The sequence below is a fragment of the Pelobates fuscus genome, chromosome 7 (assembly GCF_036172605.1).
Source record: "Pelobates fuscus isolate aPelFus1 chromosome 7, aPelFus1.pri, whole genome shotgun sequence".
Classification (NCBI taxonomy): domain Eukaryota; kingdom Metazoa; phylum Chordata; class Amphibia; order Anura; family Pelobatidae; genus Pelobates; species Pelobates fuscus.
Window position 1 is genome coordinate 68,988,391 of NC_086323.1, and position 22,140 is coordinate 69,010,530.

Consider the following 22,140-nt stretch of genomic DNA (forward strand, 5'->3'; position numbering starts at 1 on the left):
TTGTAATCCTGTACAATAGTCATTTTTTGTTTCAATGCTCCTGTAGCATGGCATATGCTCTTGCAGATTGTTCTAAGCAAAATTCAATCACATCCCCATTTAAGGATATCTTTGGAACTGAAATGTTTACATCAAGCTAAATCCTATGGCCCAAATATTTTAGGCATGTTATACCATCCTATAACTTTTGCTGAGACTGCTGATGTATACATTTGAGTATAACAGATCACCGAGATGATGAGCAAAAAAACTATATTAAATATATTATAAATGTATGATAAATAATATCTGTTAAATATGATTTTAGACAATAATACATCATGTTCCTAATTTATAAAGGTACTGTTTTACTGTTGCAAAGGTTACAGTCTCAAATTACCTTCTGAATCACTTGTAATTACTGCCAAAGGTTTAGTAAATGTCTTCTTATTATGCATCATTGCCATGATCATTTTCAAATTGAGGGACGTACATGCTTCGTCAGGGTCAATGCACTGTAACAGAAAGAAGCAAAGTCAGCAATTCAATTAAGAACGTGATATCTTAAGAAATGAACATAACACTATCAGCCTGACCCTGGTACAGCACGCTGGGGAAGAAAGGGATGCAGTCAAGAACAAAATATATATATAAAGCTTTAATCCTTTTGAAGCTGGAAAGTGCAGGAGGCATACCAGCTTCCAGCTAGGGCTTAGTAACGTATGATAAATGAACAAAATAACAGAAATGTTTCAAACGGACAAAGAGGGACATTTTCTATTTTCTGGAGAGTAGCTGACAGGAGAGTATTCACAGAGAATGTATAAATGAGCTTAAGACGTAATGCCAATGTCCGGGACCCAATAGGAAAGCTCCGATTAGTGATATCTGTCCCAAAATCAGATTGTTCTAACACATATTTAAAGAGAGATGCAGCAAATGTAGCACAAAATTTAGATTGGTATCGTTCCAAAAGAGGGACAATTTGAGTGTAAATCTAGTGCATAACAAAGCATTGCCTATCTAGCAACACTTTTTATACGTCAAACTCTAAAATACCTTGCATTTACAATATACCACTAAACAATGCAGGATTAATGTCCTGTTAACGCTGCGCTGATTGTATCCAAGAAAAATGTGCTTAACGTATACATAAAGAACAAGATGAATGGTGCAATAACATTACAGCGGAGGCTGCAGTTTCTTCCATTTAGAGGACAAGTCCCTGTAGAATTGGTGCAAGCTATGTGATTTAATCTCCCACTTGTGTTTCTTGTTACACAAGTGAGTCAAAAACACGTTGGAACACAAGTAACGTGACACTGATCCATGGCAAGGTATTTAGTTGACTGTAGTAGCTTGAAAACCTACTTAAGATAATTCTGTTAATGGTCATTGGGGCCTGGAACTTTCCCCTCTCGGAATCACAATGGGGTTTATTAACTAAATATCAAGTCTCGGTGTACTGAGTATTGACTCATATCGATGACCAATATTTAAAAAAAAAAAATTCAAAAAGAAGAGGGAAAAAAAATCTCTGCTTAAACCAAATGTGACATTTTCTAACACTGCTGTTTTTGTGTAAATGTTGTAAGTTGAAAAAAAAACACACACAATTTGATATTTATTGAATAATCTGCAAATGCACTTCTTTTTCCTCATGCCATGATCAACTAACAGAGAAAGAAGAAAGGAAAAAAAAAGAGAAGAATTACAGGAGAGGAGGCCAGCTGAAAATCGCAAAATACAAAATAAGGCTTCTAACAAGCCAGTCCTCCAATGCTATTGTTTACTTCTAGACAAACAAACACTGACATTGTATACGCTGGAGACTAACAATAGTACTCAACAAAACTTGCCAAGAAGGTCACATACACAAATGAAAACCAAATAAAATAAACAAAGAAACCCCAATCATCAAACACAGAAAATGAAGGCTGGCCTCAGGAGAACTTCAAAAATTATTACTGTAATATTTTCTTTACAAAATCATCTATGGTATAACAAACAAGTATTTAGAGATGAATGCTGTTACACAGTACCTTTTCCAATTTTAGGGCCACTGAAGGGTATTTTACCTTTTCACGCCAGTAACATTATAGAATTATATGACTTTTTTTTGTACCAAAAAATCTCAAAAAACACCAGCATAAACTAATGTCAAAATATTAGGTAACTTGACAAGTCACTTGGACAAATATCTACTTTTGACAAAAGAGAACAATCAGATGTTTGGAAGCAAAGATAGTCGAAATAATATAATGACGTAATAATATGATGAGTGCTGTTTTCTAATGATTAGCTTAGCTTATGTTAAGTAGCAGTTACGAAGACCAGAACCTGTCAGGGCATAATTTATACTTGCGGTCTGTCTATCATGCAGATTGCCCGCTAAACTACCAATAAGAAATAACTGTTACAATAACACCCACAAAGTGTTCAATAGACCCAGCAACTCCCTATACATGGTTTCCCTAAAAAAACACCAAACTAAACACTCCAACACACTACAGTATGGAAAGGGAACTGAAAAAAACAACCAGAAATTACACACTCCCTCATTACAAAATTGCAAAGCACTTAGACATAGAGGAATATACAAAATTATACATTGAATTACTCTAACTGAAAGAGCAAAGAGTTCACCACACGACTCCAAATGATGGATCAGTGGTATGGTATAGACCCATGAGTAGTAGAATAAGTTTTAATGGCCTGGTGATTAAAGGAAGGACCAAAAGGCTCCTAGTATGAAGCTGTATTGCAAGTTTATATCATTGCATATCACACTCGTATTTTAAAAAGCACTATCAAGGAGTGCTTAATTCTTATAGTACATAAAAAGGAAAATGAAATCAGGCTGAGCCTCTCACTTAACGCATTTTGTCTATCAGCCTTTTACGTTCCCTTGAAAAAGTCTAATACAGATAAAATGCATCGGGTGAGAGGTTGTGGCCAATTTTATTTATCTTTGCTTTTTCAAATTTGAGTGTATTATACAATGATTTTATGTTACCAATACATTTGTAAAACAGTTTTATATGCAGTGTTTTATACTATTTGACCTTTGCTGTATTTATCACTGAAGCTGCTACCATTGGGTCTATACCATATTATTAATACACCATTACAAGAAGGGTTGTGACATATATGCGCTTTCATTGTGAACATTTAAATCTATATTTTCTTACATACCTCTATTTTGAATTGCTTTGCATTTTTGAGGTAGAGGAGTGTGTAGCCACTTATTTTAGGGATCCTTTCGCACTGTAGTGTTAAACAGCATATTGTTCTCAGAGAGAATCTAGCAATTTAAATATGCAAAACGGTGGGTTTAAAAGGACAGTCAAGGCACCATAAACACTAAAGACAGCTTTAGAGCTAATAGTTGCAGATGTTTTTGAAAGGTTTGGCACTAGTAATGTTGTGATTACTGGTAACTGCTTTTAAAAAATGTCATCAAACTTTGGGGTGACTCAAAATCTTATACACTATATTTATTGACATGTTAATGGCAGTCGATGACCCATTAGTGATGTCGAAGTGATTACAAACCAAAGAGGATTGGTACACATAACATAATGTGGCATACTAAATCAACACGCTACCTGCAAAGATGCTCCCGTTGTGCTGAACTCTCCTGGAGGAAGTCTCGCACTCAGTCAGACTTTCTCCATTATAGATTCATATTGTGTTCATACAGCGCAGCCCTTGCCCTTGCTAAACAGTCCTACTTTTCCTCTCTCATTAGTTCATGCTCCCGCAATCCCAGGCGTCTCTTTGACACCTTTAATTCTCTTCTTCGCCCTGCTGTGGCCACCCCCAAACTAACCTTACTGCTGACAACTTTGCATGTTACTTTCCTGACAAGATTGAACAGCTAAGGAAATAATTCTCCCCTCCCTGCCATTCTGTTTCTCAACCACACATTGATCATGCCTTTCCTACCCTTCAGACGTTCTCCCCGGCTACTGACCAAGAGGTGGCTGCGCTTCTCCTTTCCTCTCGCCCCACCCCGCTTGATCATGTCCCATCTCACCTTATTAGATCTCTCTCCACTTGTCTCGTGCCTTCCTTAATGCACATCTTCAACTGCTCTCTCTCTTCTGGCATTGTCCCTGCTGACCTTAAACATGCCACTGTAGTACCTATACTAAAAAAAACATCCCTCGACCCGTCCACCCCCTCTATCTATCGTCCCATATCCCTGCTCCCTTTTTCCTCAAAGCTTCTGGAAAGACTTGTGTTTACCCGCGTGTCTCATTTCCTCAATTCCAACTCTCTCCTTGACCTTCTTCAATCTGGTTTCCGCCCTCTCCACTCTACTGAGACCGCGCTTATCAAAGTTACTAACGACCTAATCGCAGCTAAATCCAAAGGCCACTACTCCATACTAATTCTTCTTGACCTCTCTGCGGCCTTTGACACCGTTGCTCATGCTCTCCTTCTTCAAACTCTTCAATCACTTGGTCTCTGTGACTCTGTCCTCTCGTGAATTTCCTCTTATCTCTCCCAATGCTCATTCAGTGTCTCCTTTTTTAATGAAACCTCCTCCCCCAAGGCTTTGTCCTTGGTCCCCTTCTATTTTCTCTTTATACTGCCTCTCTTGGCAAACTTATTACCTCTTTTAGATTCCACTTCCACCTGTACGCTGATGACACCCAGTTATATCTCTCCTCCCCGGTCCTCTCCCCTGCCGTCCTGCAACATGTCACTGCTTGCCTTTCTTCCATCTCTGACTGGATGTCCTCCTGCTTTCTGAAACTCAATCTCTCTAAAATTGAGCTCCTTGTCGTTCCTCCTCCTAATACCGATCCTCCTCTTTTGCTCTCCCTTCAAGTTTGTGGTACCCACATCAGTCCATCCTTGCAAGTGCGCTGTCTTGGTGTCATACTTGATTCTGGCCTCACCTTTGAGCCTCAAATCCAGCATGTTGCCAAATCCTTTAGATTCAATCTTAAAAACATAGCCCGCATCTGCCCCTTTCTTGTACAAGATACTACCAAGGAGTTTGTCCATGCTCTAGTAATTTCCCACATGAATTATTGGTCTTGGTCTTTGGTCTTCCCAAAAGCCGTACTGCACCGCTATAGTCCGTAATGAACGCTGCTGCCAGACTGATTTTCCTCTCTAGTTGGTTCTCCCACACCTCACCCCTCTGCCAGTCCTTACATTGGCTTCCTGTATGCTATAAGAGTCATTTCAAGGTATTAATTCACACCTATAAAGTACTGAACAACTCTAACCCCTCTTATTTCTCCTCACAGAGGTTTGTCCCTTCTCAGTCTCTCCGCTCTGCCCGTGACCACCTCCTGTCCGTTGTCCGCACCCATACGGCCAACTCACGCTTGCAGGACTTTTCGTGGGCGGCTCCCTTCCTATGGAATAGCCTGCCTACCGCCATCAGACTCTCCCCTAGTCTTGCATCTTTTAAGAAGTGCCTTAAAACCCATCTCTTTAGGATAGCTTATGGCCTCCAAGACTAACCTCTATATCACATACCTGTCTCTTGCTCTCTCCTAAAGGGCAGCCCACCTTATTTGACTGCAGATTCCTGTCCTAATGTGTTTTACACCCCATCCCCTCTAGAATGTAAGCGCGATTGAGCAGAGTCCTCTTCAACCTATTGTTCCCGTAAGTTTTTTTGTAATAGTCCTATTTATAGTTAAATCCCCCTCTCATAATATTGTAAAGCGCTACAGAATCTGTTGGCGCTATATAAATGGCAATAATAATAATAATAATAATAATAAGAAGAAGAAGAAGAAGAAGAAGATTTATTTTTATATTTTGCTAACTTTAAATTGTGAATATGTCCTTTGCTCTTTGACCACGGTATCAAATCTATGAATAGTGAAGGAATGCAATAGTTTTTTTTTAAATAAAAACTAAACATGCATATGTTGTGTAGCAGCATGATTTGTAAAAAAAATAATGTTTAAAACATACTGAAGCAGGGATTGCCAAAATCTGACCACATAGCTTGTATATAACTAAAACCGCAGATGCTGCTAAGGTCGCATTTTGGCCACTCTTGATCTAAATAAATTAGGAAATGATTTAATACCTTCTTCTATACAAGGTTATCAGTTGGTTTGGGTTACTGTGAGTGGGTTCTGTAATGCATGGTCTTACTAACCGGTAATTGACCTTGCGGCATTTATATTACATATATTACATGCCGTTTCCGTTGGCATTAATCTCCAACTCAAAAAAAAGATACTGACAGCTGGTTGTGTTAATCGAAAAAAAAATTCCTCACCTTGAGAAGGCCATCCACCTCTCTGTCATTAGTAGAGCACAAGGTAACGTCGCAGTGCAGAAAGAGCAGAGACGTGTTAAACATGGGTTTAAACATGAAGCTGAATCTCTTCTTGTCCGTTTGTTCCTGTAGAGTAGGGAAACTCATCCGTTTAACCTTGTAAAATTTAACTGACTCATCTTTAGGACAGATGTTCTCTATGATTGTATATTCTGACATGATGTCAGGACTGGAGTGTTGAGATATAAAGCAGGTCTGTATGGCAAATCCCAGATCCTTGTCTGCTTTTGTTACTGAAACCTGCAAACAAAACATTTCAGCGTTACTGTGTTTTTGTTTTTCTGTCTTTTTTAAGGCATCTACATTTATTACATTTTGTAAGGCATTAAATGAAGTAGATATGATTGACAGTCATTGTTGGTTCTCAGATTAATCTATATAAATATAGATTTAAATATAGATCTATTGAGTGTGTATATACACATACATACACACCGACAGAAAGACTTAAAGGACCACTCTAGGCACCCAGACCACTTCAGCTTAATGAAGTGGTCTGGGTGCCAGGTCCTTCTAGGGTTAACACATTTTTTCATAAACATAGCAGTTTCAGAGAAACTGCTATGTTTGTGAATGGGTTAAGCCTTCCCCTATTTCCTCTAGTGGCTGTCTCATTGACAGCCGCTAGAGGCGCTTGCGTGCTTCTCACTGTGAAAATCACAGTGAGAGCACGCAAGCGTCCATAGGAAAGCATTATGAATGCTTTCCTATGTGACCGGCTGAATGCGCGCGCAGCTCTTGCCGCGCGTGCGCATTCAGCCGACGGGGAGGAGAAGAGGAGGATCGGAGGAGGAGAGCTCTCCGCCCACCGCTGGAAAAAGGTAAGTTTTTACCCCTTTCCCCTTTCCAGAGCCGGGCGGGAGGGGGTCCCTGAGGGTGGGGGCACCCTCAGGGCACTCTAGTGCCAGGAAAACGAGTATGTTTTCCTGGCACTAGAGTGGTCCTTTAAAGGACACTACAATCACCAGAACAACTACAGCTTATTGCATTTGCTCTGGTGAGTAGAATCATTCCCTTCAGGCTTTTTGCTGTAAACACTTTTCAGAGAAAATACATTGTTTACATTACAGCCTAGGGATAACTCCACTTGCCACTTCTGCTAACGCTACTTCCTGGGGCAGTGCTGCAGAGTGAGCACCACTGCCATTCAGTGTCTCCACCCTCTGCACACACTGAACTTTCCTCATAAAAATGCTTTGATTCAATGTATCTCTATGAGTAGATGCTGATTGGCCAGGGCCGTGTTTGACTTGTGCTGGCTCTGCCCCAGAACAGGGGGGCTAGATGATTTTTACACTATAGGGTCAGGAATGCATGTTTGTGTTCCTGACCCTATAGAGTTCCTTTAAACTTCTAGACCAGAACCGGCACCATCCTGGCGAGACCCAAAAAGGCTCTTTTGGATCACAACCCATATTTTTGTTTTAGTTTTACAACAGTGATCTACTGCTAAGGAGGTCTACATAAATGTGGGACACTGAAGGGCAGCAGCTTCATTTTAAGTATGTACAGCAGCCCATTGCACATTAAAGAAAGTGGTCTAGCAGCTGTTACAAGATTAATGATCGTTGAACATTTGAGTAACTTGGAGAATATCTGGTTGCATAATCCAGTGAATGTTTGAAATAAATGCCTATTAGTTTCTCCTACTGTGGATGCCCATTGCCGATTAGTTAACAGTTTAATCTGGGCTGGAGGAGATTTAGGTTCTGGAAAAGCAAACACAGGTACATCCTGCCTAAGTTTTAGTGATATCATTCTAAATATTTATCGGTAGCGAGCAGATTATTAAGATCTGTAACTTAATATTGGTAGATCCTGTTTCCTAGTGTGGCCTCTTATGCCTGCATCCAATAAAATAGCAATGATCACAGAAATAAAGTTGATTTTTCCACGAAGGTAAGTCACTGAGTATCAGAACCAATGAACTGAACATGGAACCTGATGATACATTGTATATAAAATATAACTTATTAACAAAAATACAGGTTATGTTAAATAAACACATTTTTAACTAGTACAGCATGCTTAAAACAAACCTATAAAGATCGTTATGGGATTGTCACATAGTTACGTATACGTTAAATCTGCAGCCAATGTCACCATTTTGGCAAAGGCATTGATAACATTCAGCACAAAGAAAAACTCATCTCTTGGGCCAGGATCCCTAAATCGTTTAGTAGGTAAAGCATTTCTTGAAAAACACAAGACAGATATTTGATCCATGTAATACAATCAGGGAGAGATAAGGTTACAAGTGGTGTGCCTCTGGGAGCCCTAGAGGGTCTGGAACTGCTTAAAGTAAATCCACTGTCAAAATTATTTAAATACAGCCATACGTGATGTCATGTAGTTTTCTGTTTCATATAAGCGAGTGCGTATTTACAGGGTATTCCTGTTGTTTTGCAGTTCACCTCTCTATGTGACTGAGTTAACATTTTTATCTTTCCTGCTCATCCAAATGACCTTCCAGCCCTGCGTCATAAAACAATAGGCTCTATATCAGTAATTCAACATGGATGAGGTTTGATGTCAGAAATTGACTACACCCCGGAAACCAATACGGTATCACCAAATCGTGCTGCCTTCCTGATTTAAAGAATTTGAGTGTTTTCCACAGAAATGGTATACATGTTAAAAAATATGTATCTAGGATTTTTGTTTACAAAAAATATACTTGACACTCATAAAACAGGGAAATGACTGTAATGTTTCCCTTTTACTTGATCTAGAGATAGATTTAAGAATCATTGTTAATCATTTGTTACCTCTACATAAACCTGTCCATTTTCGGCAACAGAAAAGAATTTCTGAGTAGGGGTCAGGAACAAATCTGTTTTGTAGAGGTCCATATTAAAAGTGACATTGCTCATAACGGAATGTAGAGATCCATCCGGAAACAGGTCTAGAGAAGTTTCTGTATCCTGTGGCACTGTACAGTTGAACTAAGGAGACAAAATGAGCATATTTTTTTTTCGTTTTAAGGTGAAAATAATATATTTAGAGGTCTTCCAAATTTATTTTATAGAGAAAGAAGGGTGAATTTTTAGATGCATTGATAATCTATTAAAAAGCAATATTCTAACCAATAAAGATCAAAAATTTTATTCAACAAAATAACTTTCAAATATATTCATGGGCATTTAAACACACATTATTTTATGTTTTATTGTCATGGAGCTCAATAAACATGGACACTTATACTCATAACATTCAGAGCTGCTGAAAGGAAAGGAATAAAGTGACAGGAAGTTTGGGCGAAAAAGGGGAACATATTGGGTATGATTTTACAGTACAGACAGGTAAACTGACTAAAGGATATTAATACTTAAATTATAAAACCACAAATAAATATGGCCGTCACTGTACAATCTTTAAAGGACACTCTTCATATATGGTACATAAATCCAACAGGGTGTACTTTAAAAATACCCGTGTCTATAAACAATGTAATTATATATTACATTGTATTATAAACTTTATTAATACAACACAATCTGATTTAAAATAAATAAATAAAACCACACACTTCTAATTAGAGAAAACAAGAGAAAAGAAAATATATTTTACCTTGTTGATCCCATGGATTGGATGTAGAATACAGCGTAACATTGACAACTTTTAATTGTGTGTGTCGTGATATATGTTTGAATAATATAGATTTAATATTTTCGGAATAAAGATTCCTGGATTCACTGATCTACCTATGGGAAGTATCTACCACTTCTAATCGATAAACCTGTTCTTCTATGCTAAACCCTTTGTTCAGAGGGTTGGGTCTTTGAAATAACAAAAAACAAAGACCCAGTAAGGAACCCAGAATGAATCAGACCAAATATCATTGATGGTTGTATCACTTATAGACCTACATACATTGCATTGTTGTGTTAGAGATCTTGCCTTCTAGATTGAACATACCACCACAATTTCAGGCCTCTTGAAGTAGGGAAGACCTATTTCAGTTTCATCTGTGTCTCCCGGAAAAGGGCTATCTCCAGATTCCATATCCTCGTAATCACTGCTCCAGCCACTTCCCTCAGTGGCTGGGGACAGCTGAATAACAATCTGTAACATCACAGGAAAAGCTGTCAGTGCAACTGCTTTTAAAAAAACAAAACAGCTTTCTGATGAAAAAAAATATATAACACAATTGCAGCAAACAACCTGATTGCTTTTCCTTTCAGGATATTAATTCTAGCTAGGAAACCTAACTTAATAAACAACTGCACTGATCAACAGAAAAACAGCACCACCACCAGAAGCTAGCCAGCTTTTTAAATAGATTGTGGAAACCAGAGAACAGGCAAGGAAACCGGAACATATGTTTTTATAACTAGAGACCGTGCTCAAGGGAGGAAACAGGCCCATTATGTGAGAAAACGGTTGTCAAGCAAATGATTTAGGCTTTATTTAAGGGTCCCATTTAGAGATCACAGGAGTATGATAAAGTACAGTTTGGACAGTCCTTTTTAGTAACGTGGGCTAGTTAAGTGTGATTGCTGAAAGTCTATCTTTCAGTGAAAAAGGATACGAGAAACTAGGAGTCACCATAATAGCCAGCTGCATATTTCAGTTGATGCCAATGCGCAAGACCCAATATTTAGCAACATTGCCCAAATATGCGTATTGGGCTTTAATAATAGACTTCAACTTTATGGATCATCTTCTCAAAACTGGTGTAAATTTGAGGAAAAGCAGCCGAATACAATATGATAAATGCTCAAAAATTGCTAATAAATTAATGGAAAACAAAACGAGCTTTCAGACCAGCAACATAAAGCTTTGTAGTCAACAACATACTGCCACAAAATCCAAAAACAAGTTCAATCATTAAAGGGTGCAATTTTTTAGTTTGGGAATGTAATCAACACAATCTCATTTTACGTGCCTCAAACATTTTAGCTACCCAAAAAACAGTTAGGTTTGGGTACGTATAGTCTTGGCAATTTTTTCCTATTCCCTGCAATTATTTTTAAAATCATTTTAATTGACAACTAATTCCCGTCTTATTTTAGTAACCCTCTTCAACTTATTTTATTTTAATGATAATACTTTTGCTAAGTGAATAAACAAAAATTGCCGTCGGCAGATAATTATCTGAACACTGTAAGTACGTTCTCCAACATCCTGAACCTAACTGAATCGGATATTCTGGATAACATCAAATGCACACAAGCATGTATCATTCTGAGCTATCTTTATATAGTTCCGTGATCACTTATCACCTTAGTAATGCAATATCCAACAGAAACTAATTTAAAGAAGAAACATCATGTGAACTATTTTGCCTTAAAGGCCAAGTAGCTAATGATGTAGCTGCACTGTTATTTGACCCAGCTAACTTTATGGTTTACATTTAAGAACTGCCATGTTGGCTTCTAAAGTCCCATTAATCTACTTACAGTGTTGTAGTAAACAATGTTTATTGAGTCATCAATGTTATGCTGTGTTCCACATCCGGTCAGTGAGGACTTTAAGATAAAATGAGTGCCATTTTCTGTTGCTCTGCACGTTGGATCGAGGAGTGAAAGCTCTGTGCCTATGTATCCATTAGCCTTGAAAAGGATGCAACAAAAAAAAGCTACAACACTGTATAGAATATGATTCACTAAATAGATACTGTTTTAATTATGCAAATTTGTTCACAATACAAACATCTCCTTCAGCGTTAGTCAAAGTCTATAAACGTGCTAATTCTAAAAAGTGATGTGTAGATTTCTGCTCTTTTTGTTTTCAAAAAATACTTTTGAGTATTTATTTAGAGAGCATGTTGAAAATAAACTGCAATATCTAAATCAGGTAAGTGGACACTGTAAGCACTCTTCCTACTGCAGTGTATTCTAGTGGTAACACTGTCATTATTTTGGGTCCTCATTCCATCATACTGCCAAACTGCTCTTGGTGTGAGTGTCTCTAAAGCTTTAGAACACTTGAATTAATTTAGTATTTTTGGATCAGCTTTTCAATTAATTTTATATTTTTGGATATCTTTTAGAAAAGTGTAGTATTAGGAAAAAAAATATTTTAATATATAAATAATTTTAGATTGTTTGATATATTGATATAGTTCTTGGTTTGTTTGTTTTTTTACATATTTATTTTTATATTTTAATATTTTGGAATAAAATATTTTAAAAGTGTATCCAAAAATATAAAATCTTAAAAAAATTATCAACACTGAATTAATGCCAATAATCCCTGAAATATAATGTGCTACAATCTGGTCATTACATGAAGGACACGTGTGCTACAGTGTATCGATTATGGGAAAAACATGCCATATGTATAAGCGTACACTCGTATATATAAAGTAGATACCACAAAATACCTGGAAACTTTCCTTCTCAATGGTTGCCACCATCATATCATGGTCACATTTCACAGAAAGAGCCACATTAATATTTCCCTGTGCTTCTTCAGGTTCTTGCGGGAGCCCATCAATGACTGGTAGTTCATCTAGCATCTCTCTCCCTCTGTCTTTAGGCAACGGAAACGGAAAACTTCCACGTGATGAATGGAAGCCGCCATCTTGCTTATTGAGCTGCAAAAGATCAGTCAGCTCTGGAGGAAGCATGGGCTTATCTTCATCACTCATCACTATTGAAGGGAGGAAAAAAGCAAAACGAGATTAAAGAAACTTAAGTATTTATTATTATTTTTACACTAAAGGTATCTCTGAATTGACATGTCATGAGCTTGCCTGTCCTAATAGCCTTCTCATTAAATCATATTGGCAAAATGTTTCTACAGCGATACATGCTCTTGATGATTAACCACCACCGATTACAGCAAGTACTATAAATCTCAATTAAAGGGTAACTTTAAGAATCAAAACCACTAGGAATTAAATCACTTTTGCTTCTATTATGCAACCCTAGCCATTACTCCCCTGGCTGTGACTTGCACAGCCAATGGAATCAGATGTGACAGCACAGTGTGTTTACTTTAAAAGTTTTTTTTTAAACATTCTGCTCTGTTAATTGAACTTTAAATGCAGACGGCTCCTGCAGGCTCTTGCAGGTTACTGTCACCTAAATTAAACACACTATGCAATAAAGGAGGTTTAGAATTAGATATTTCTTTACAGAATAATGTGTAGGGCAAGGGTAGGCAACCTTTGGCACTAAAGATGTTGTGGAATACATTACCAATAATGCTTTTACACCCATAATGCTGGCAAAGCCTCATGGGAGGTGTAGTCCAAAACACCTGGAGTGCAGAAGGTTGCCTATACCTGGTGTAGGGAGATGGTTTAGTGCACATGCAGGGGAGGTGTAATTTTGTCTGCATAAACAAAGTGATTTAATTAGTAAATAGTAGAGAATTGAGCAGTAAGACTGCGAGGCCATAAACTATACCCCAAAGTTGCTTTATTCAGCTATAGTTTTTGGTGCTTATCGGGTACCTTTAAAGTTATTTATGTTCCTCTCTACATCTTTAACTATTAGATTGCCTAATGCACAAATGTCCTTATCTTAGAAAAGTGCAGTTCCTCCATCTTACAGAGAACGGTTAAGTAAAGTAAGCAAACCTGCTTGATAGAAGCAGCATATGGTAATGTTGACAAACGTAATATTACACAGTTTAAATGGTTAAGGGGTATCATCTCTCTGTCATCCCTCTGCCTGTTTCAGATCCTCTGGAAGTTTGACCAATCCCATTTTTTATGTTTTTTTCATTTTCTCATAGATAATATTCGAGCTGTCCTTTTTTGGGGGGCTGATCTCTGATACGAGTAGTATTTGTTAACTCAGATAGGTAGTATGCATTATAAAATTTGATACGAGAAAAAAGGTATTGTTATGTAATTTTATTATATTATTTTTTTCAGATTTCCTTTTGTCTTTTTATATGCTATTCATTCTGAAAAAAAAGACCCATGCTGCAAAGAAATAGCATTATTTACGTAACAGATAATTGATTGTCTTATCTGATTTAGATATGATTTTTTTATTGCTGTACTGATAAAACTTTAATGAACAATATTTACATAAAAAAACAAACAGCTTATACCAGCGATGGCGAACCTATCGCACGCGTGCCACAGCTGGCACGCCAAGCCCTCTCTGTAGGCACCCAGCCATAGGTCGGCATCACTGGCTTATACTATTGGAGGGCTGGTGACAGTTGGCCATGTGAGTTACTTCATCTTGATTATATATGTAGATTTTACATTTTATATATTATATATGTTACATATTTTACATTTTACAAATATGGAAACAATTAGAACATTAATGATATCCCATATCTTCTTCTGTGGCTAGCAACTCTGGAAAATACAGTCTAATAATTGGAGAGCCAAGCATTGCAACCACAGTGTACACGAACAAGAGATATCATCTTTAGAGGTCATATCAAGTGATTATATATATATATATATATATATATATATATATATATACACACACACACACACATACACAGAACATTTTTATTATTACCTTTGTCATTAAGTAGTTTGATTTGGAATCTGTTTGCCACAGGAGCATGTGTAAAGGAAGACACTTCAGAATATCCGTTATCCATAGCCCACTTTACCAGGTTCTCCTTGGCTGAGGGGATGCTCGAATCCACATGCTTGCTTGTGAACAAATCCTTATCGATCTCTTTCCCAAAGCTTATACTGTTTGGGCTCTGGTTGGCGAAGAGAGACACAAGTTAGAAAAGCATTTCATTGTAGATTAAGTCATATAATAGTCTTCAATGTTTAAAACATGACCTGTATAAAAATATACAAGTATAAACTACAGAGTGAACTTGCTTATAAATAACACAGCATAATTTAGAAAACAGCATGTTTAGACTGACAAGCGCCAAGACCATTTAACGCAATTAAACAGAATTGCACCTCATAACTCTAGAGAATTATTGCTGGCAATGTGCTGATCTCTAGGGGAAAATAGAAGAGGAGGGATGCTCATTCTTGGCCATTGCGTTCCAGACTCAATGTACGTACTGACTACTGCCACCTTTTGGTCATCCATTTTAGTTTCTAGGGCCTGTTTGGCACCCAGTTCAACCTCCATAGCAAATAAAATGGAGGGCGTGGGGTTCATGTGACATCAATATACAAATGTTTCCAAGTAATTCCATACAAATTGTCGCCTACTCTCTTGCTACCATATGTTTATTAACAAAATGGACATGCCGTACATAAAATTTGTAGATTCTATGTGGGATCAAAGAAATGCAAACTATGGCCTCAATTTATTATGCTTTCCAAAAGATTCAATACTGTCAGATACCGTTTAGTACTGTTTCCACATGATTTGTCTACGAAAATCCCCATAGACTTTAAAGGGACACTACAGTCACCAAAACCACTGCAATTTAATGTACTCGTTTAGGTGTCTATAACCTGCCCGTGCAGGCTCAGCAATGTAAATACAGCCTTTCAGAGAAAAGGCAGTGTTAACATTGCTGCTTAGTAATACTTCTAGTGGCTGTCACGCAACTGGGACTTCCCGGGTTAGGTTCTGCAATCTTTAATTAATTGGATGTCTCTGAGGAGATGATGAGAAATGCATTAGATTGCCTGAGATCACCAAGGCAGGACCTGACCAAGTAAGGTAAGTAAAATACCTTTTACACCGTTCTGAGTGGGTCCAGACACTTAAATAGGTAGTCAAGCACTGTAATGTTAGGAATATGTTTGTAGTCCTAACACTATAGTGTTCTTTTAATGGTGACCTCAAGCAAACTTATTAAATCGAAGCCTATATCCTTAAAAAAAATGTTTTTTTTGTTTGTTTTTTTTAAATCCACAACATAATTTCATGGTATGCAAAAACTTCTATACATTTTAGTTCAAACTAAAACATCCTTGTAATTAGTGAACCTGTTGCTAGTCACCTGTAGGAACACATTCTTACATTTAAATACACACACCTAGTATACTAACTATTCATTTGCCTGAATATAATAAAAAAAAAAAAAATCAGAACACCTTTTCCTCTCTCTTGATCTTTAATATTTTCATTTCTCAATTCCCACAGTGACTGACCTCAAACTGGCATAGAGTCTTACACCTTGTGTGTGTTTTTAAGGTTCTTCTTTACATTAATAACAGATTGAGATTAGATAGATAACGGCCCAATGCGGTGCATTTCTTACACGAATATGATATGCTTTGGTTAACTCAATTAGCAACATCTGTAAAAACATGTATGACCTTTTCTTCTCTGTTTTAGATTAGCAGACCGAGTTAGACAGTAATTTCATGTCTGCTGAAGCACAATCCCTGCCAAACACTGTAAAATTAAATCATCAGGTACACTAAATATCCACTCTAATTGCTGCCCCCATTGTATTTTCAGTCTGAGCTAAACAGCATCTTGTTTATGAAAATTGCTTTAGTCTATTTGGCTTTACATTTTCTTCATGCTAATTGACTTATAATTATACAATTTTTTTGGGAAAAAAAAAATCTAATTTCTCAAGAAACTAATTCTGCTTGTGTACTACAGCGTGTGCAAATCTAGATTGGGAATGATCCTGTTAATTTCCAAGAGTACTGTGTCAGTGCAGCAATAGCTATATAAAGCGTGCAACATTTTCACTACAATCATTTTGTATATGGTGAACCATGAGACGTAGTTCAAGTAAGAATGTATATTGCTTCAGAAAAACCTATATTTAGAGAATTACACAGTTCTTCATTGAAAAGAGGCCTGGGAAAGAATATAAACTACTTTCCGGTTACAAGTCGCTAGCAATGAGAAACAAAATATTACGTGCTTTTGCGATAAATATACAGATAATCAGACATTTAAAATCTAATAAGTATCTCTACAAATATATGCATATGATGTAGTATTTAAAACATTTTATAATCAAATCTAAAGAAGGAAAACAGTTATTATCACAGATTGTTAAAGTCAATGCTTTCCTAATTTAATTTTCTATTTTAAGGAGATAAATTAAATAATAATCACAAGGAGAACATGCTTTGAAAACAGTCAGAAGAGAGACTCGCAAGTTTTCCAATGCATGTTATAGAATTTTCCAAGCAGAACGTAGATTATAATGGGAGAGTTTAAATGGGAGAAAATGAAACAATTCTTTTTTGTTTTTAAATAGTGCATAAAATGATTAGAAGTATGCTTGGAAATTTTGTACAGGGTCAGTTATTTTGCATAAATAACACAAGCAGGATATTTAACCCTTGGGAAATGTTAAATATAAACAAATATTTTTTTTTTAACCCATTTACTTTTAAAGTTGAAAATAATAAATGGATCTGATTATTTTCCATTCTAAAAAACAATTGTGGGTGACTGAACACAATGGAAATAAACAAAGACACAAAACAGATTGAAGGGTCAATCCTATGGCATCATAAGGCTATGAATCAAACTCCTCTATTTTTTATTTACTGTTAAGCACTCTGCCAAAAACCAGAGGATGGGGGGGGGGGGGGAGGGGATACTCAGCACCCTAGGCCCAGCCCTTTAAATGGCAATGGAAGAAGTGAACACTCTAATTGTTCATCCAGACTTTGTTGCTCAATGAGACTGTAAGAAGTGTAGGAGGTGTTCGCCAGAATAGCCCCAAATCCCTGCTAACCCCTTTTAGAAGCACACAATTGATGAGACCGCCATCAAAGAGCATGAGCTTGGGGTGAAGACAATTTGACAATAAAACAGAGACTTCACCCATATCCTCATAGCACCATACCTACTGCATAAATCTGTATATGTTTTGGGGCTTGGAATATACCTTTTCTATATGGAGAGCATAGCTTTTTTAGTTGTTAATTCACTATTTAGTTCAGGTGTAGGCAACCTGTGGCACTCCAGATGTTATGTACTACACCTCCCCTGATGCTTTGCCAGTAATATGTCTGTAAGAATGTTACGAGAGATGTAGTCCACCGCATCTGGCGTGCCGAAGGTTGCCTACCCCTGATTTAGTGAATGATAGTGTTAATTTCAGGAAACTTGGTACAGTCCTGTTATAAACATACATGGCACAGAAATACATCTCAGAATCTTAGATGAATGAGTGTTAAATAATCCCAAAGAAATGCCAGTGAAACTGTACAAAAAAAAATTACTTTACTTATCTAGACAAAAAAAAAAAAAAAGAAGAGTAGCATATGTTTTAAATAAGGAATTTGGCAGCGTGGACAAACCCACAACTTTGGGATTTCCCTCCTTGGTCTCTCAGAGTGATCAGCTTAACCCCTAATGGTCAAGAACGCATGGAGCTCAGTACCGAAAAGGTTAGTATTTTCCGTCAAAAGTACTGGACATGTAAATCTTGCTTTTATTTATAGCGCAAGTTAATAGTAAGGGAAAAAACTGAGGTCAAGAAGACCCAGATGTCAGTACACCAATCTTGTGGTGGAAACCAATCTTAAAAAACATCTTAAGGTCAGACCCAGTTCATCTTGTGCTGAAACAGGCCAGAATTGCTTATTCTCCATGCCGTAAAAACCAAAATAACATGAACATATGACAGAAATAAACGCTTCCCTTTGGAAAATCTGTCTTTAAAGCATTCTTTCCACAGTTAACAGACTGAATATTGGATACACAAATGTATTTATCTAATAATTTCTTAAATATGGGCTGGATCTTAAGGGAAGACTGTAGGGGGGTAAACTGAGCACAGCCACAATGCAGCTGCCGTTTATTTATTCAAAACCAGTTTACTGATTAGTGAACACGTTTTAATCATCTACAAAACTGGTATAAGAGGCATTAATGGGAAATGCACATTTTGAGTTATTTCCAACCATTCGTTTATATCGTTTATATCGTTTATATGCAATTTTGACAGTTGCAGGCAAAATGTGTTTACTGTCCCTGGTTCCCTTGGAGTGAGGTCTGTCCTGGTGCTAGTGGTTTTTCTTTTTCAGGTAACAGGCAGAGCAAGCGCTACTATTAGATTGCCATGGTTGGTGGGGAGTTGATCGAAAGATCTCCCAGACTCCCTCTGCACTCGCTCCCAATAGCTATGGAGCCTATGGTCTCCACTGTGGCATACTGCTGACGGGACCAGCATGGAACAGGAATCATTGCCTCTTTCATTGGCCAAAGGTAAGCCCAAGAAAAGAGAACATAAAATGCCCAAAATATTGTTATTTGTATCCATTCAATAATGTGCTATCTATGCTTACAGAAATGAAAAATGCATTCACATATTACCTTCCATAACACAAAAAAATGGTTTCTGGTGCTAGTTTTCTGGAACATTGCTTGATAGTGAAGGTTTAAGAAGGTAGGGTTTCATTAACACTTTAACAATATTCACTAAGCTCTGTAGCATTAAGTGTATTCATACACTTTGTTTTGTTTCTTGATTGCTACTGTATTGTGATGCACTTTATTTGGCGGATTTAACCTTTGGTGTATAACTTTATATGATGATTCAATAAAGGTTCATTGTTATTTTTATATTTAACAGTTCTATATCTTTATTTCTATGCATTATTTCTTCACCTAGAGTACAGCTGGAATTTGTACCCAGTTAACGCGTACATATGTACATAGCAAAGTTCATCGTCTTTCTGTTTTGAATTGTCAATATTTAATTGATACCATTTACTCAATATGAGGCAGACTTGGCTGCTGTCAAGGTTGGCTGTGCATCATGGAGAAGGCTGTTGATTATGCGGAAAGCAGAATCGTACAGACTTGGAACGCCAAGATTAACCATCTTTGTTCTAAAGATCAATGCAATATACAAGAAGCAATGTTTTTTGTTAACACTGGAGATAAGGGAAAATAAGTATGGATTATAAACTAAATTTAGTAATCTATAAATAAGTCAATGCTTGAGATAGCAAGAAAATCCAGATAAGTTTAGTCCAGGAAGGTGTTAGAATGTGTGTTATTGCAAGTGAATTGTTACCAATCTGTCATCGAGAAAGTGGATAAGTCCTTCTCAAGGAGACCATAACAAGCAATATTCATTTACAATGGCTATGTACACACATATAGCTAATTGAATTTAAAAGGCCGGGGTATGGTTGACCTACTCTCTATATGGCTATTATACCAGGCTTATTAATACAGTGGTTGCTTTATTTTGGGTTGGTAGTTTAGTTAATATTTTGTGAACGTGCAATACTTTTGCAATTGTATTTCTATATGTTCACAAATTTTTCTCAAAGTTTACTTATCTAAGATTTTACTTATTTAAAAATAGTCAACGTGCCTTAAGAGTTTGTATAGCATATCTAGTAAGATGAACACAAAGAGTATGCCCCCAAAAAAGAACATTTTATCCAGACTTCAACATGTTTTGGTCATCTTACAAAACTCTGGAGGCAAGAACCAGAACACTAACACCAATGTTAGAATCCCATTTCCGTAATTTATCTCAGTGTTTCCAGAGAAAACCCTCAAGACACACCAATACTACAGAATTTTGTTATGTCTAAATTCTGTTCCTATGGTGATACAGTGGAACCTCGGAACTCAAACTCAATCTGTTCCAGAAGGCTTTTCGAGTTCCGATTTGCTCGAGAACCGAATCAACATTTCCCATAAGAATTAATGTAAATGTAATTAATCCGTTCCAGACCCCCCAAAATTACAGAATTTTAACACAAAGATGGGGTTGGTAACTGTTCTTCTGGCATTTAAATGTGTCTAAAGTGTGTCTAATTAAGCATATTTGTGGCATGATTTGTTCGGGTACCGAGAATTGTTGGCGTACTGAGAATTTGTTTTTTCAGAATTTGTGTTTGACTTCCGAATTGTTCCAGAAAGGGACCATTTGAGTTCCGAGGTTCCACTGTACTAACAAAACATGGACCACTGGTGTGCTTTGGAACTGAGTGTAGGACCACTGTTCTATCTATGTAATTAATATGTTATTGTATATACTATCAAACCTACCATCTCTAAAAAAAAAAAAAAAATCAATACAAAGGTGGATTCATATATTTAACAAAAAGAAGTACATAAACAGAAACATTTTAAAACTGCAACAACAACAAAATCTTATGTTTCATTACACGTCCATTCATGCAACAGCATTTTTATTTACACTACTCAACACATTTAAAATGCAGGTTATCATGGGCAATTCATTATAAATGTAAAATTGTGCGTAACATACCAATACTTCCAGTTTTCCTTTAATGTCATGAGCTTTGATGACCCAGTTGACTGCCGTTCCGCATTTGAGGATAAGAACAATGTTTTTTTCAAGCTTAGCATCAGGATGGAAGGGTCTGATGTCAATAATTATGTCCACCTGGAATGAGCTAAAAGCAAAAAAATAAAAATAAATTAAGAGCAAAGCCAGATATATTCAGTTATCATATCCTCACATATATATATATATCATGCTGCAGCATCTGGTTAACTAATTAGACACTTGGGTTTTCCCCAACTAAAGGAACATATGTTTACCAGATTGATATAAAACAAAATATGTCATTCGTTTTTTCCCCTCCACTGAAATTAATTGTTTGAAATATGATGCAGAGCTATATTCATTGACAAATATATGTTTACAGCAAAGCGTGGAGGTATGCACTCCTGGGTTTAATCTGCTCCGAGTTTTCCTGAATCCTGGACATTGAGCGACCAGCTCTAGCATTACGTTTTCACAAATTCACATGTAACTTACCCACTCACTTTGCAGCATAAATCACAAAATGTTTTGATTACCAGCTACTGTGCTCTGGGAAGGAACCAAGCTATAAACCTGTCTAAAATCAGTAGTTCTCAAATTTATATTAAAGGGACACTTGTAATTTAAAATTTATTTAACTGTGGACACGGAAGTTACAGTATGTTAAATGGATTTTTGCTAAATGCAAATTGACAGTTTAAGCCAGATTTAATCTTTAACTACGGTATATGTCTTTGGCAGTG

General features: G+C 36.8%; 1 protein-coding gene across 2 annotated transcripts in view; it reads right to left on the reverse strand.

Moving 5' to 3' along the window:
• The window catches only part of TGFBR3 (transforming growth factor beta receptor 3), a 201,530-nt gene that overhangs the window by 36,727 nt on the left and 142,663 nt on the right, over positions 1-22,140 (reverse strand). Inside the window, exons 7-14 of one of the 2 annotated variants that reach the window (XM_063428389.1) lie at positions 21,377-21,524; positions 14,746-14,938; positions 12,630-12,898; positions 11,704-11,856; positions 10,220-10,366; positions 9,070-9,246; positions 6,242-6,541; positions 380-494 (exon numbers count right to left, since the gene is read on the reverse strand). In XM_063428389.1, coding sequence (XP_063284459.1) covers positions 380-494; positions 6,242-6,541; positions 9,070-9,246; positions 10,220-10,366; positions 11,704-11,856; positions 12,630-12,898; positions 14,746-14,938; positions 21,377-21,524 — 1,502 coding nt within the window. The remainder of the gene's footprint in view (positions 1-379; positions 495-6,241; positions 6,542-9,069; positions 9,247-10,219; positions 10,367-11,703; positions 11,857-12,629; positions 12,899-14,745; positions 14,939-21,376; positions 21,525-22,140) is intronic. The other variant, XM_063428390.1, reaches the window with a different exon arrangement.